This window comes from Crocuta crocuta, unplaced genomic scaffold (assembly GCF_008692635.1).
Source record: "Crocuta crocuta isolate KB4526 unplaced genomic scaffold, BGI_CrCroc_1.0 scaffold164, whole genome shotgun sequence".
NCBI classification, from domain to species: Eukaryota; Metazoa; Chordata; class Mammalia; order Carnivora; family Hyaenidae; genus Crocuta; species Crocuta crocuta.
Genome location: NW_027530016.1, coordinates 4,634,767 through 4,652,602, shown reverse-complemented (window position 1 = coordinate 4,652,602; position 17,836 = coordinate 4,634,767). Strand labels below are relative to the sequence as shown.

General features: G+C 39.5%; 1 protein-coding gene across 3 annotated transcripts in view; it reads left to right on the top strand.

Annotated features, from left to right (window-relative positions):
* Nucleotides 1–16,889, top strand: part of LOC144231725 (uncharacterized) — a 374,679-nt gene extending 357,790 nt beyond the window's left edge. For all 3 annotated transcript variants that reach the window (XR_013335157.1, XM_077764301.1, XM_077764294.1), the window contains one exon: nt 13,283–16,889. Coding sequence is in view for 1 of the 3 variants with exons in the window: in XM_077764301.1 (XP_077620427.1) it covers nt 13,283–13,310 (28 nt within the window). In the remaining 2 variants the exon portion in view is untranslated. The remainder of the gene's footprint in view (nt 1–13,282) is intronic.
* Nucleotides 16,890–17,836: the final 947 nt, after the last annotated feature.

The window sequence follows — 17,836 nt, the reverse complement described above, 5'->3', positions numbered from 1 at the left end:
TATTGGGTGAGAACAGGTGTTATCTCAATTTCCACAGTTTGATAGGAAGAGACATCTGATTGGGTAACCATTTTGTATAATAGCCAATGTATTTATTACCTACTCTCTGCTTTTTCTCTATGACCCTTCTTCATTTGGGCAGTTAGACACAAGGCATCTACTACCTCAGGGTAGTATTATCACAGATGAATTGGAGCTTAAAATAGCCCAATTCTTACTTCAGTTTTAAAAGCTAAAATAGGAGGTGCAAGATTTTTTTAATTTTTAATATTTATTTATTTTTTGAGAGAGAGAAACAGAGCGTGAGCAGGGGAGGGACAGAAAGAGAGGACAACACAGAATCCAAAGCAGGCTCCAGGTTCTGAGCTGTCAGTACAGAGCCTGACATGGGGCTTGAACTCACAAACCACGAGATCATGACCTGAGCCGAAGTCAGATGCTTAACCTACTGAGCCACCCAGGAGCCCCTGATTTTTTTTTTTAATTAGCCACTTGATGTGTGGGAGGAAGTACTGTATTCCTACATTCTCTCCCCTACCAATTCCATCAGATGAGAGAAGGTTATAGAACAGGAAGGAGTGTAGAGGAAGGGAATAAAGAGGAGGAAGTATCATGATGAGATAAAGTCAAGGGCATAGGGCCAAGGGGTCAGAACAAGAGGCAGACGGCACCCTCCAAATTCCACTCATCTCCCTTACAAGTGAAGCACCATCTGGTGCCAGCACTAGTGGGCCAAATGAGACAGGAGTCCCCTCATTGCACTGGCAACACAGTACCTGTGGTCATCTGAAAACTTTGATCAGTCCCCTTCCAACCACCTTGTGAGGATAACTATGTTCTTGTCCACATACATCAGATACAAGGTGAGATCCTGGAAACAGAGAGAGTAATTAAGGTGCGGAAGGGAAGCAGATTCATGGCCAGTCTTGGTGAGATTTTCCCTCAAGCTGGAACAATGATTAAACACACCTCTGTTACACAGGCATAAACTTAACAATCATGTTAATATACAATTGCAAACTGAGATAGGTACCCTAAAGGAAAGAAACTTTGAGAGCACTTAAGAAACAGATCTGACTTGGGGCGCCTGGGTGGCTTAGTCAGTTAAGCGTCCGACTTTCGCTTAGGTCATGATCTCGCGGTTCGTGGGTTCAAGCCCCGCGTCGGGCTCTGTGCTGACTGCCAGCTCAGAGCCTGGAGCCTGTTTCAGTCTGTGACTCCCTCTCTCTCTGACCCTCCCCTGCTCACGCTGTCTCTCTCTCTCTCCTAGAAATAAATAAAAACATTAAAAAAAACCAACTATTCTTTCTAAAAAAAAAAAAAAAGAAACAGATCTGACCTAAAATGGGGGATCAGGAAAGGTTCCCCTGAGGAAGGGATATCAAAGTTTAATTTTTTATCATAAGTGGTAGTTAATTAGATGGAAAGCGTGGAGGAGAAGGAGCAAGGAGGTCAGGGGTACCTTGGTGTGTTCTAATGACTGAGTGAGGGTCAATGTGGCTGCAGAGGGCACAGGAATGTAATGCAGTGTGAACGGGAAGGATGAGCCAGACCATGTAGGAACTAGTAAGAACATTGGTCATTGGCCCAAGAAAAATGGGAAGATACTGAAGGACTTTAAATGAAGGAATGAAAAGATCACTCTGTTTGTAGTGGGGAAAGTGGACGAGGAGGCCCCAGGATGAAAGCAAGGAGGCAGTTGCAGAGCTCCGCTCAAGAGATAATAGGCACAGATTCATGGGTTCCTTCAGTTCTTCCCAGCTTGCTTCTGGTCTTCCAAATGATGGTAGACTTCAAAAAGTTCTTGACCTTGTGAATGACTGCATTCCTACTTCCTATAGATAGTTTCAATATGCATTGTTTATTAGTTTCTTAGAAGCTGAAGCTTCTAATTCTGCCCTATATTACTTTCCCTTTAACAATAAATCTCAGAAATTCCAGGTTGGTAAACATGTGAAAGTTGTAGGGAGGGTGGTAAGCCCTGCCCCTCCCCTAGACCTTGCTCTATGCGTCTCTTCCATTGGGCTGCTCCCGAATTGTAATGTTTTATAATAAACTGGGAATCAGGCTTCAGAGGGGGGTTTAATGCTATGGGCATGAAAATAGCAAAGCTATTTTCAGAAACATTGTTTTAAGTTGAATCGTGGATTTTGTCCATGTCCATCTTGAGGGCTTCTGTCATTCCAAATGCAGGGGATGCTGAATTGGCAGGAGCTCCCACTAACAACGGGAACCGTGAGGGGCAGTTTAATTAATCATCCTTCTTATATTTGCCATGGATAAGGTAACCAGTCCGGAATCAGCTGCCAGTCAGTGGCCCACATTGCCATGACACCCAGACGATAACTTTTTCCTGTCATCCAACAGGTCAGAAACAGGACTAACAGGAGAATTCCAAATGGGTAGATATCTACTTAAATAGAGCAAAAGTTGACTCTTTCTGTTTACTGCCTACACATAAAATAATGTATCTTGGGATGAATTAAATGTTTAATCCCTGGAAAAATTGAAACAGAACCTGGATGGCCACATCACACAAGGTTGAGGAGAATCAAGCCTCAGGCAGAGGCTGGAAAACAAATGATCTTCAAGGTCCATCCAGAACCTTCTCCCCAGTGTACCTATGGTCCCATCACAACCCCAACACAGGGGAGGGTGGAGTTGGGCCTTATTTTCAGGTCCCAGATGACAAAGAGGAGACCACAATCCTGAAAGAGTCAGGCTGGTGTTTGCAAGGCATGGGTATGTATTTAGGTGCTTTTCACAAATACGACCACTTTTTTTTAACCATTGGTTTCTCAGTTACCTAAAGCTCAGCCCCTGCCATTAGCATGGGTTATCATTTAACTATAATGCATACTCCCTGCTACTGAGTCATATCAGTTACACTTAGATCCGTCATCGAATTGGTAAAAGAAATTGCTACTTTTCAATACTTTTTTTTTGAAACAAAATATGTCGGGAAAAACCTATGTAGATCTTGATTTCTTTTAAAAGCCTACATTTTATGCTCTTCAGATATGCAGATTTTGGTGCTATCTATTTCAACCTGGCATGCCTAGCAATTAAAACATAATATTTGGTGATGAGGAGATTCTGGTTTCAAGTTTCTTTTCCAACACCTGGGCAATTTAGCTCTAAAGGAAAAAAGCAAAGAAGAAATTGGTCATGCTGACATGATCTTAGTGCTTAATTCAGTCATTGTATTCTAGCTTTTCCTCATCTCCCCAAACACAAAATAAAAACAACAGCACTAATTATTGCTCTTTAGATATGTTAAATCTCCAATGCTCAGCTCTACCTGTGGAGATGGCGCAGCTGGATGAAGCAGAAGGCGGTCCATGGTCCTGACGCCTCTTGCTTTACTCCACATGTACAAACATGCTCATGTTCATCTTCCGTCATCATCATCTTCCGTCCTTATCACCTTCACTTCAAATCAATGCTTTAAAGAGAAAACATCTTCCTTTCTTGTTCCATCTCACTCGTTTCCCTTTACTTTCATCTCTTAGCCTCTCTTCCTTCCCTTCCCTACCCTGTGTGAGTGTGTGTGTGTGTGTGTGTGTGCGTGTGTGAGAGAGAGAGAGAGAGCATGCGCCCATTTGGGCGTGCATGCACCTGTTTCCCTGGCACCTCGGTGCAATAGTCCATACTTCTCTCTTCTCACACCTGTATTTTTTCTCTCATCATCAAAATAAAAGAGCAAGTCAGTGGAGAACAACAAACACTAAGGGACCAAAACGTGTTCAGATAATGACTTGTCTTTTAACTTAGGATACAATGATGTCTGGAACTTTTGAGTATTTTTCATTTTTGAAAGCCTGTCTTGGAATGCTTTCAAAACTTGGATGACTAGGCTATCACTTAAGTATAATAAGAACATGGACTTTGGAGATAAAGTTGAAGAAGATATGAGAAAACAAGAAACATCCTGCCCCACCATGGGCATGCTCTTTGCTACAGCCATTCCAGAAACAAACTGGCAGTACCAAGTGAAATTAAGGCCCTATCAGACATGGTCCAGCAGTGCCACTCCCCGTATTTGGGATCAATGCTTAGATTCATAGTGTGGTGGTTGCAAAGATACTCACCAAGACACTGTGATAGCAGGGCAACAGAGGCACTGTGGGTGTTTGTTCATCGCTGGTGAAAGGTTGTGTAAAGTAGAGTGATTTCATGTCATAGAATACTAATCAGCAGGAAGGACCTGAACTCATACACAGCAACATGAATATCTATGATTAGCCTCACCATGTTGGCCTCCCTAACATAACCATCGACTTCATCAAGACTCCACAAAGAATCTCCAGCTCTGCTAGTGGAGCCTTGTATAATGTAACCTAACCAAATCTAAGCACGTGGATGACATCCCATCACTTTTGCCATATTCTATTGATTAGGAGCAAGTCACAGGTCCCATCCACACTCAAGGGGAAGAGATTACACAAAGGTATGAATGCCAGGAGCTGTAAATAACTAGGGGGTCACCTCAGGGTCTGTCACCTGAACCAGGAAATGTTCTAGACATTGAGAATACATCATTGAGCAAAAGAGAAAAAAGTCTGCCTCCACAGGAAGTACAATCTGGTGTTTTATATATATGTAAGTTAATGATTAATTGTATATAGATTATTGATATAAATTACATATTGTTAAATTATACATAAATACATTTCCTCTTTTTGAAATCAATAGGCTGATATAAATCGATTGCATCTTGCCATTTCATCTTATAACCTAGCTTGGACATTTTTCCTTTCAAGTCCTTAAAGAATTTGGTGCTTTATAACAAGTACATAATGTATTCAACCATTATCCTATTCATGGACATGGAAGTTGTTTCTAGTTTTCCATTTAGTGGTGCTGCAATAAATGCTCTCATACATGTATCACTGAGTTCATGTGCAGGCTTGTTCAAACCGTTTATCTTCTTAAGGTCAAATAAAGTTTCTAATCTGTTCTAGCCTCGGCTCTCTTCTTTCTAACTGTGAGAACATGGGAAATTTAGTCAAGGCTGTGTGCATTTCACTTTCCTACTTTATTATAGAAGGATAATTTAAGTGAATTCTCATTCACACTGCACAGAATATACTGCCTAAAGCATGAGAGACACTTCACATATTACCCTTCCTTTCTTGTGTACTCCGTCAACTGTTCCATTAGATACCTCCCTACAGACCTTTCTGTATCTTCCAAATTAGATGAGGGAAAACAGGTGTTCACAGGAAGGTGACAGAGAGATACGGAGCTTTGAAAGAAGGATTAGGAATGTCTTCTTCGCTCCCTGTCCTCTCTACATTTCCTAGGCCCTAATTCTGCTCAATTTAATTATCTTGATCAAGCAAGACATGTCCCTGTTTCCTTTTTTTTATTGTTTGAAACATACACCCCTCAAATTTATATTCTGTGCCTTTCAAAAGGACATATAACTAAAATAACTCTAATTTAATATACTTACATAATTTACTGTTAGTGTGCTCATGAGGGGAACTATATAACATATACATCTAAAAAAAATATACTGTGTTTTTGCTTACACAGTATATGACACCCAGTATACCACACCACAAATCCTACCGGGGTAGGATTTCACTGGTGCGACCTTCGCTCCAGGTCCCACTGGAGGAGTGAAGACCCACTAACAAAGTGAAGTGGACATCTGAGGCAGGAGAAATGCTTGTAGTCATAGCTCCAAGTCATACCATGAAGGTAGCCCACTCTCTTAAAGCTCGCTTTCCTCAAAAGGGTTCAAGAACCTGAGGAGATGCTAGATTTGACTCTGTGACCCCCGAAGGAAGACCTCACAATGCTCATAAAATGTGATTCTTTAGCCTTCAACATGTGTTTCTTCATCCAAAAAACAGCTTTTCTTTCCCTTTAAACTCCAGAGAAAGGAAGATTAACATGAAAGGAGAAACTCCAGAAAGTTTCTGTTGAGATCTAAGTAGAAGATAAGTTAAAGACAGTTCCTGATGAGAAAGGGGGAATTAAACTCATTGGGTTTTGAATCTTGTGTCTACCTCCTAAAGAAAAGGAGAACAGCTTTACCAGGGAATCAAGTTTTCTTGCCTTTGCATCTACACGTGTAGGTATCTGTGCAGAGTGACACCTAGTGGTCTCCAAAATGTCCGTAGTAGCAAGAGTAATGAAGAATATGCGCGCGCGCGCGTGTGTGTGTGTGTGTGTGTGTGTGTGTGTTAGCATTTGTAAAGGTGTGTGTTTGAGCATTTGTAAAGGAGCCTCTTTTTTTCCTACATATTCATAAGCTAGTAATAAACTGAGTTGGTAATTTTTAGTCCAATACTACAAATTTCTGGCCATGTATCCACTTCTTGTTAAATCATCGAGAAAATTAATAGTTAATATTCCAGCAGTGGATAGAAGTCACCCAGTGATTCTAATGTGGGAGAAAAATGATTTGTCCAAATCTGGAATCTGGAAGGCAGCAGAGAAGCACGGTATCCAACCCAATAGATCTCAAAAGACCGAAGTCTTTTGTCATTGGGTTCTTCTGGGTTCATGCTTCCCACTCTGCCTTTAAAACCTCACCTGAGTTGACCTGTCCAGTTGACCATGTATATTCCTGATTACACTGGAGAAACTGGGGGGCCGAGAAGTTCATAACAGAATAAGTAAATTTCACATTATCCTTGTGATCTGTTGCAATCCAAGAACCATTTACAATTCCTCCACTGTGCCAGGAAAAGGGTTTCTACTTCTCCTTCTCATCAACAGATTATTGCTGAAGTGGGCTCCAGAAAATTTTGGATTTGGCCTCCTATGGCTTACAAGGACTCTTTTCAGGTAACTTGCAAAATAAAATTGGAGGAAGCCATTTAGAATTTGTCAAATTTAAATTTATCAATTTGATGTTGAGGATTAAAAAACTGTCAGATATAACAAATAGGACTGAATTTGGCCACCAAACAGACAATGAGAGAAGGTCCTGGAAAATAGTAACTGAAGGAAAGAATTTGGTGGGAGAATTTTAAGTAGTTCAGATGTTAGTAAAACCAGAGATCATTGGTTTTCCCAACTTTATCAGCTAAAGGTTAATTGGCCCTAGATTCTGAACATGCCAAGTCATTTTTACTTAGAACCTAGTAATATTTCATTATATTTTAGAGTTGATTCTTAAAAGCTCATACCAAAGTGGATGCAGAAAATACTTCCTGTCACAGAATTGAATGGTAGATTCTGGTGATTTGCAAATGTCTTTCTCTTTGTCACGTCTAGAGGCATGACTCCACGTAACTGGACTTAACATATCATCTCTCCCAACCTACTTATAATTTATTCAACCCAAGATACATTAATTTCCTACTTGATGAACTTCAGAACTGTCCATCCAAAAGGTCAAGCAAGCTTTAGGCACATTTCTTTCTCTATCTACAGTCTTATATTCTTTGTCATAAAAACAACAGAAATACTTTTGACTGTAAGACCAGTTGTAGGCTATATTGCATGAGCTCAATAAAGATTTCTTATTTTTAAAATGAATACAGAACCTAAATCTTACCATACGGTTAGGGATATGGCTGTTAGCAAAATCTTTTTGAAGAAATAACCGTCACATGTGATAAAATAAGGATGTACCTAAAATTCTTTACTTTTAATCACTATTTTAATAAGGTACTTGCATTCCTTCACTCGGATTCTCAAAACAATATGTGTAAATAAAATAATAAAGATAAGCATTTTCATATATATAGATGACTTCATTTTATGGCCATGAATTCAGTAGTCTCAATAGACAGTTGGCCCTACTTTCTACATCAAACATCTATAGTCAAACAGAAGCCCTAGCAATCATTTTTTGAGAGAAGTACATAGCACCAACACTCATTGACTTAGAGGTTAAAAATCTGTAGAACAATATAACTCATTCAATATCTTAGGTGTATATTTTGTAGATAATTCTTAGATTGGCTGAGGTAATGCAAACTATTGGTGTTCTACTGAATTACTTTATGTCCCATGTGGGCATTTGGTTATACCTCTTATAAAATATTTCTAGACTGATAGTACTGGGGCCATGATTAGGGACTGAAGCATTAGGATCTTCAATACCCTTCTTCAGTGCAATGGAGTAAACCCAAACCTACTTTTTAAAAAAAATTGTTTTTAATGTTTATTTTTGAGAGACAAGCATGAGTGGGGGAGGGGTAGAGAGAGAGGGAGACACAGAATCTGAAGCAGACTCCAGGCTCTGATTTGTCTGCACAGAGTCTAATGTGGGGCTCAAACCCGCAGACTATGAGATCATAACCTGAGCTGAAGTCAGACACTCAGCTGACTGAGACACCCAGATACCCCAACCCAAACCTACTTCTTGAGGAGAGTTACCAGCCCAGGGGTTTTGCCTCTCCTTTTATGTGTAGGGTTCCAGGGATGGTACCAGGGGAGCAATGGTCTTTTATTCTGGGTATGTATCTCATTTTCAGATTCTCCAGATTTTCTCAAAGGGTGGAAAGCTATGCCCAGCTCTGCTGAGTGGAAAAATACCCAACTTCCCATTTTTATGTACAAAAACTCCTTCATGGTGCTTTTCAGACTAAAGATGAGTAATTTGAACTCAAAGTCACTTAATACTTACGAATAGTTGAGTTGAAGGTAACAGTATAACCAGAAAATCTCCAGTAAACTTATGGGCCACTTCTTAAATAAAGAAGGTAAGTTAGGAAAAATGAAACTGAATACATTTAGAAAATACAACTTTCCAAGAAGCATTAATTAAAAATATAAATCAATACAAGAAAAGTGTAGACATATTCCTAGCATTTTTACCAGAAAATTCTGGAATACATATCTAATATTTTGCAGTAAAATAATGGAAGATAAATATACATGTGAGCAGATAGCCATGAAAAAAATATGTAATCATCTGCCATTGACAATAGAATCCTTGCTTGTGTGCCTGGAGGATATCAGAGCCTGGAGGACACGTGTTCTTACTTCCTCTAGTGACGTGCACTAGACTTTTTAGGAGTATCATACTCAAAGTTCTAAGATGACTTTGAAAACACACAAGTTCAAACAGTATCATAGCTTTTTGGACCATTGAGGTAATATATTCCTCTTATCCACAGATGCTACAGTACAGTTTTCCATGTACCAGAGAGTATAACTCTGTCTTCCGCTCCACCTACCACCCTAATTCTTGGCTCCAACCTGTTTAATTCAAACAGAGAATTGCTTGGTGCTTATCTGGCAACTTGTTTAACTGTTGCCTAAGTTTCTTGAGGAAACACAGAAAGCAGGAAAACAGGCTGTCTGAAGGAACAAGTCGGGTGTGGCGGGTTCGAGTGCACATGCTCATGATCTGTGTATGCTGGCAAGCACACATTCTCTGATGTTCTCTGTGTCTTAAAAATTCCCAAATCACAAGACCCCAAAATAGATGAACAAAACCTGGCAGAATTGAACAAAAAATAGACAATTTAGTAAGAATAGTTGGGATACTTCAATACCTTATGTCCAATAATGGAAATAAAAACAAGAGAAAAGATCAACAAGGAAATAGAGCACTTTATAATATTATAAACAACTAGACCCAGTAGACATCTTTAGAACACTCCACCCAACAACAGCAGAATACTTTTTTCTTAAGTTCACATGGAACATTCTCCAGGATAGACCACAAGTTGGGCTATAATATAAACCTCAATAAATTCAAAAGGAGAGAAATGCTACAAAATACAGTCTTCAACCACAATGGAATGACATTAGAAATCCATAATAGAAGGAAATTTAGGAAATTAACAAGTATGTGGAAGTGAAACAGCACACTACTAAATAACCAATGGGCCAAAGAGGAAACCACAAGAAAAATTAGAAAATATACTGAGATGAATGAAAATGAAAATACAACACACTAAAATTATGAGAAGCTGTGGTAGTAGAGCTGAGAGGGATATTTCTATCTGTAAATGTCTATATTTAAAGAGAAGAAAGATCTCAAACAGTAACTCAAACTTCCATCTTAAGAAATTAGGGAAAGAGCAAACTAAAGCAAGCAGAAGGAAGAAAATAATAAAGACTGAAGTGGAAATAAAATAAATAACAAGAAAAAAAACAAAGAAAAAATCAATAAAATTCAAATTTGCTTCCTTGAAAAGATCAACACAGTTGACAAATGTTTAGCTAGCCTGGGCAAAGAAAAGAGAAAGGTTCATATTACTAAAATAAAAAATAAAAAAGGAAACATTACTATCAATCTTACAGAAATAAAAAAGATTATAAGGTAATACAGGAAACTGTTATATGCCAATAAATTTGGTAACCACAATGAAACAGATAAATTCCTAGAAAGACACAAATTACCAAAACTGATTCAAGAACTAGAATATCTGAAAAGTCCTATAAGTAATGAAATTGAAGAAGTAATAAAGTTTTCAAAGAAATTATTAAAAAGACCATCCCAGAAAGAAATCTCAGGATGAGATGGCTTCACTGGTGAACTCTACCAAATGTTTAAAGAATGAACACTGATCCTTTACAAATTCTTCTGTAAAGTGGAAGAGGAGGGAATATTTCCTAACTTATTCTATGTAGCCAATTATTACTGACTCCAAAACAGGTAGACATCAAAAAAAGGAAAGCTACAGACCAATATCTCTTATAAATATAATAAACCCTCAACAAAATATGCAAAACTCCTCAACAAAATACTAGCAAATTGAGTCTAGCAACATATAAAAAGTATACCATGACAAATGAGATTTATCCCTGAAAAGTGAGGTTGGTTCAATCATATGTTGATTACATAATAATGTTGATTACATAATAATGTTGATTACATAATAATCAACCATGTAATCTACCATATCAATAGAATAAAACCACATGATCATCCCAACAGACATAGAAAAAGTGTTTGAACAAAATTACTCAACAAGTTAGGAATAGAAGGGATCTTCCTTAGCCTGATAAAGAGCGTCTATGAAAAACCCACAGTTAATATTATACTTAATTTTTAAAAAAGAGGGGGGTGTCTGGGTGGCTCAGTCAGTTAAGCATCCGATTTCAGCTCAGGTCATGATCTCACGGTTCATGGGTTCCAGCCCCACATCAGGCTCTGTGCTGACAGCTAGCTCAGAGCCTGGAGCCTGTTTTGGATTCTGTATCTCCCTCTCTTTCTGACCCTCCCCTACTCATCCTGTATCTCTCTCTCTCTCAGAAATAAAAAAAATTAAAAAAAAAAGACTAAAAGTTTTCCCTCTCCTGTCAAGACTAAGACAAAGATATCTGTTTTCTACGCTTCTATTCAACATTCTACTGGAGGTTCCAGCCTACTACACTGGAATTAGAATTAAAAATAAATTAAATGAAAACAATTCCGTTTATGATAGTATCAAAACAAATAAAATTCCTAGGAATGAATTTAGTAAAGTAAGTGCAAAATGTATACTCTAAAAACTACAAATACTATTGAAAGAAATTAAAGAATATCTGAATAATGGAAAGAATCCCCATGATCATGATTGGAAAGCTTAATATTGTTGAGATGCCAATACTGTCCTAATTGATCTACAGCTTAAATGAAATCCCTACCAAAATCCCGGCAGACTGTTTTTGCAAAAATTGATAAGCTGCTTTCAAAATTTATATGGAAATGCAAGAGATCCAAAACAGCCAGAACGATTTGAAAAGTAGAATATAATTAAAGAATTTGAATCAAATTTCCCAATTTCAAAACTGTAGCTTTGTAGCTACAGTAAGCAAGACAGTGTAGTCATAAACATCATTGGAATAGACTTCAGGTTCCAGAAAAACTCCTTGTGTGTAACTTAAGTTAATTTGGGGGAATCAGATGAGAATAGGGAAAATCATGGACAGAAACTAGATTAGCAGTTGTCAAAGGCTAGAGAGAGCTGGAAATGAAGAGTTGCTGTTAATGATTACTGGGTTTCGTTTTAGGTAATGAAAGTACTCTGGAATTACATAGCAGTGATAGTTACGCAATTTTACAAATATCTTAAAATCCACTGGATCACACACATCCTAAGCAATAAATGAGTGAATAAATAAATTAATATTCTAAGTTATTCTCTTACTTCTGGGCAATTGTTGAAGTTTATCCTATTAGATAATTATGTCTAAATGTGTATATTCACCCCATATAGACTGTAAGATGCTTGAGGACAGGAATTCCGTATTATTCACTTTTGCACCAAGCAAAATATTTGTACGTAGTAGGAGATCGATAAACACTTGTTAAAAAGTTGGTATCCCCAACACTTCAAGTGGCCTGACACTTTTATTTCCCAAAGAGCCTTCAAGATAGCTGAGATAGACTCCAAAACTGCTGAGCCAGCCTCTCCCTCTCCCCTTCGAGATTTGCAGCAGTTGCTTGGCAAGTAATTAGGACCAAGAGCTTGTTTGTGTCAATGTTGATTTTATTCCATTCTTTGAAGAGCTGCTTTGCTAGAACGTTCTTCGTCAGGAGTTCAGTCATTGACATCTCTGTTGTGCTCATCTTCCAGGCCTCCCAGGACGCTACTACCAATAATCCAGGCTTTCTTGTCCCCCTTCCCTCTCTCACCTGTCCATCTGCATCTCCTGTCTTCTGCATGTGCAGCTCTGTAGCTGAACAATGAACACTTTCTCCATCTTCGTAGTCTCAGGCTGGTGGTGCCAGGCTGCCGGTCACCTCCATGATCTGCTTTGACATGCATTCATTTATTCGCTCACGTGTTCAATAAACACATACCCTCCATTGTTCTAGTTACTGTTGCTCTGATTACATTGTATGTTTATTCAATGACGTGGGAATGGAGTGTTTGTTTGCTCATGCGGCTGAAAGAATTTATGTCGCATAGATAAGAATGTTAGAATTTGTGTTTATATGTGCTGATACCTAGTGATAAACTAGCCGACTCCCTGATTAATAATTTCCATATGTGAAGGATTTTGCAAACCGAATCAACTCCTTTTCATCTACTAGAGGCACTAGTATTTTAATCAATCCCAATTTCAAATCCATCTTTCAATTGAAGCAAATTGCTATCTGTCACTTGGGTTGCACCGGCTTGGGTTTCTGTTGCTTGGTTTCAGGGTTACCGTTACCTTCACAGCTTAAGTCAGAAAAGAAAAAAAAAAGTGTTGAGCATTAGCATCTTGCTTATAACCGTATTCATGCCATATGATTGCTGGCAGCTCTCCAGAAAATTTGGCCTAGTTTCTAGAAGCCTCTTCAGTCTGTCCTATTAAAAGATGCACCATAATTTAATCAGTTCAAGGGTTTGATGATCTTCGCCTATTTTTTTTTTCTTTTTAATAGTGCAACAAAATCCTGCATTCCCACTTGACGAGGGTCCCTGAAAAACTGCAAGGTGTCTGATGGGGTTCTCTTCAATCAGCCTGGAGCTGCCCAGAAGCTCCCAGTGTGGGGCTGTTGGAGCAGAGAAGCCTTGGACTAGCAGACCCCAGCTCCCAGCTGACAGATCCAGCTTCCAAAGAGACTGCGTAGAGTTTGCTCAGACCTGCCTCTTTCTCTCACTTTTCCTTAAACAACCATTAGTCCCATTTTGTAACAGCTGCCTGCAGAGAAGAGACACCAACTTTTTTTTTTTTAAATCAAGTCTTATTTGGTGTTCGTGTACAGCTGCCTAGTGGGCTCTGGTGCCTCTCAGATTCTATGTTTGGTATCAGAACAAGCCTTCTTCTGTCCACTCAGACCCCTCTCCATTCTGGTAAGGAAATGTCTACACCTGAAGGCCCAAGTGGTTTCAAATCCTGAAATCACTTCGGGTCGTTTTACAGCTGGAAGTTGTACGGCTTGGAGCCTTGTTACTCAAAATTTCATCTGTGAATCAGTAGTGTCGGCAGCATGTGAGTCTTTGCGGATTATCTGCCCCTGCTCCAGACCTATACAGAGTCGGCATCTCTGGGGGAGGGGCCCAGAAGTCAGCCTTGTAACAAGCCCTGATTCTGACGCACACTGAATATTCAGAAGCTCTGGCACGTTATCCCGTGCCATTATTTTTTTTAAGTTTATTTATTTATTTTGAGGAAAGATAGAGAGAGTGAGCAGGAGTGGGGCAGAGAGAGGGGGAGAGGAAAGAATCCCAAGCAGGTTCCTCCCTCTCAATGCAGAGCCCAACATGGGGCTCGATCTCACCAACCTCTAGATCATGACCTGAGCTGAAATCAAGAGTGGGAAGCTTAACCCACGGAGCCACCCAGGCGCCCTTACCCTGTGCCATTCTTAATACTCTTGCCTAAAACCTGGTCACCTCTTTGATAGACCCTCGGGGCTGGATTCCTGCTGCGTTGTTTCTGGTCTCTGACACCTGTTTCCCTGAGGTTAGATTCCTGATTCCCGCCTCCATTGCCCTCTCTGGACTGGACTCCGTACCTGCATACTGCTTCCCTGTGTTCATTCGCTTGTTTCTCTCGAGGAAAGATTGGTCGGCTGGATCTCTAACCTGTTTACTTAAGGTAGCCTCCTTTATGCTTCCTTTCTAACCTGCCTTCATGCCTACAGCCTCTCCTGACCTGACCGTAGAGGACAGAATCCATACAAGAAAGCCTGCAGGCATGGTGCCCATTAGCACAGGTCTCCACACTGTTCCCTGTGCTGTGTGTCTTTCCCTATCATTGTCTTTCTTTCACGAAGCTGCAGCTGTTCTCCTAAAGAACACGGATAGTATTTTCTGCTTTAAAACTCCTGCAGACCCAGTTTTTGGCAGCATGGAATCCAAACTCCTTAGCATGACATCCAAAGCTGTATCTAACGTTCATCCTCAAGTTCATCACTGTTGCCTCCTTTTAGCTGCAGCCTTATGCCTCTGACAAGTCACTTGTCTGCCTCAGTGCCTTTGCACCTGCTACTTCCTTTGTTTCTATCACTTCTCTCCCTGCTTTTCCAGCAGGCAAATGCTAACTAGTCTTTCAAGACTCTATTTGATTGCCATCTTTTTTGATACGGGCTTATCCTCCTCTTCCAGGCTGACTTACCTGCACTCTCCACAGGACGCTTCGTTCATGGCTCTTTTTTTTGCATGTTTTTTAAAAATGTTTATTTATTTTTGAGAGAGGGAGAGACAGAGCACGAGCAGGGGAAGGGCAGGGAAAGAGGGAAACACAGAATCTGAAGCAGGCTCCAGGCTCTGAGCTGTCAGCACAGAGCCTGACATGGGGCTCAAACCCATGAGCCATGAGATCATGACCTGAGCTGAAGTTGGTCACTTAACCAACCGAGCCACCCAGGCACCCTGCATGACTCTAATTTCACCAGTTGTGATGCTGTGTTTGACTTGCCAGTTTATACATCTTCTGTGCAAACTGGAAGCTGTTTGTGAGCAGAAATAATGACTCATCTTAACTGAAGTACCCAGAGCTTCATATACTTAATGCGCACATTGTAGTAATTCATGAATACTGTCAAAATACTGTCAGATGAATATTCAGATTCTTAACACACGTGCCCCCAAAGAATATTGCTGGACATCAATCAAGTCAGGTTATCACTGTAATAAGAAGCTTGCTTTAGAAAGTTTCATGGAGTAAACTCTTTGTAAGTCAGAGGTACATTTTCTAAAGAATGGCTTTGTGTCTCAAGTCAACTTTGACTGCTATAACAAAGTAACATAGATTCAGTGACTTAAACAACAGACTTTTTATGTCACAGTTTCTGGAGGCTAGGGGTCCAAGATCAAGTTGCCAGCAGATTTTGGTTTTGGTGAGTGCTCTCATCCTGGCTTGCGGACAGCTGCCTTCGCAATGTGTCCTCACATGGCAGAAAGAAAGTTCTAGCCTCCCTTCCTCTTATAAGGAAGGGCACCACCTTCATGACCTCACCTAATTACCCCCACCTCCAAATATTATCATTTTGGGGGGTAGGGCTTCAACATATGAATGGAATAGCAGGGAGACAAGCAAACATTCATCTATAACATTATGTAATATAAAATAACCAACTCCTAATTTCTCTGTGTCATATTTTCATGTATAGGTTTATCCTAATTTAGTAATATGAGTATTATTTTTCAAGAATATTTGCGATATTACTGTCTTTCTAATTCAGGGAGTTCCTTGCCAAAATTTGAGTAACTCAGGATTTGTTTTATTACAACCTCTGATAGAATAGGATGCCTTAGAAAAAGACAAGAGATGGTATGCAGGTTGTAACTTGTGGGTATGTGTGATTTTTAATTAAAAAATTCTTTATAAAGCTTAATTTTTAATGTATGCAATCAAATCGTGTAGGTTTTTATGAAGAGAGATACAATCTAAATAATTTAAGATACTACTCAACTAAGGAAAGTTGTTCAAGGAAAAATTCCATGTGACCTAAAATATGTATATAATATTTTCATGTGTGATTTCATTTGAGCCAGCCAGCAAGTGTGTGGTTTCTAACTGATAGATAAAGAGTGGTTCATGGTGTTTGTGACTACATGCCCACTAGGGCTGTATAGTGCATGACCGTTCTTGATGGCCTGGTTGTGAAATAGAGGGTTTGTCCTACATCATGGACAGATCTCTACTAGTTCTTAAGTGGGTTTCACCTATACCAGAGATTTAGCCCTGGCTGCACATTAGACCAATTAAACATACTCTCTGGGAGTAGGACCCAAGTATCCACTTTTCAAAAATTTATGGGGGAATTTTATTGGTTATGATGATCGTGGGAGGGTGGTACCGCTGGCATTTGGTAGGCAGGGCCCAAGAACGATTTCCTTCCTATACTTTATGGACCAATTCCTTAAAGAATTGTCTTGCATCCTGCATCATTTTTTAAGATCTTCCTGTTTTTTTCATGTTGCTAAAGAGAATTGTTTATAATTATCTCATCCTGAAACCTAATTCTGTTCTACATATAAATATATGTAAACATATGTAAAAATATAAAAGTATTTTTGCCAATGTAATAAATACTGAGTTTTTCAGGAATCCAACTAACAAACGGAAGATTGTTCTCTTTTTTTTTAAATTTTTAAGTTTATTTATTTATTGTGAAAAGAGAGATAGAGAGTGCAAGTGGGGAAGGGGCAGAGAGAGAGAATCCCAAACAGAATCAGCACATAGCCCAGTGCAAGGCTCAAACCCACAAACTGTGACTTGATGACCTGAGCCAAAATCAAGAGTCGAATTTTTAACTGACGAGCCACCCAGGTGCCCCCAGAAGATTGTTCTTTCCTAAATTCAGACCTTTACTGAGAGTTCTTAAGACAGTACAGCATAGAAGTTAGGAACACGGATCCTAGAGCCAGTTTGTCTGTGTTCACCCGCTGATACAACCACTTCCTAGTTCTGGGACTTTGCACAAAATACTTAGCTTTTGGGTACCTCAGTTTCTTCATCTGTAAAACAGAGATAATAACAAAATCTACCTCAGAGAGTCTTATGAGAAATAAAGGAGTGAATATATGTATACCAGCTCACTTTGGATGCATGAAAAACTCCCAAACTTTATAGTTTAAAACAATATTTAGCTCAATTTGGGTTGACAATTTGCTATGGGCTCAGCTAAGTAATTCTCATGCTGGTCTCACCAGGAACATTCATGTTCTGGAAGTCAGGTGGCAGTCTGGTGGGTCCTGGGAGGCCTCACTCACATGTCTTACACTTGGCTTGGGCGACAGAGCCATGCATCCCCAACATTTAGCAGTGTCACCTGGACTTCTCCATGTGGTGGCTGGGCTCTAAGGGCTAGAAATGTGGGGTCACACACAAGTACTTGAGCACTTTTTAAGCCTTTTCTTGTGTCACATTTGCTGATGTCTCATTGGCCAAATAAATTACATGGCCAAGTCCAGAATCAAGAGGCAAAAAAATAGACTCTACCTATTTGGGAGAGAAGCTTCAAAATATTGTGCTCATCTTTGAA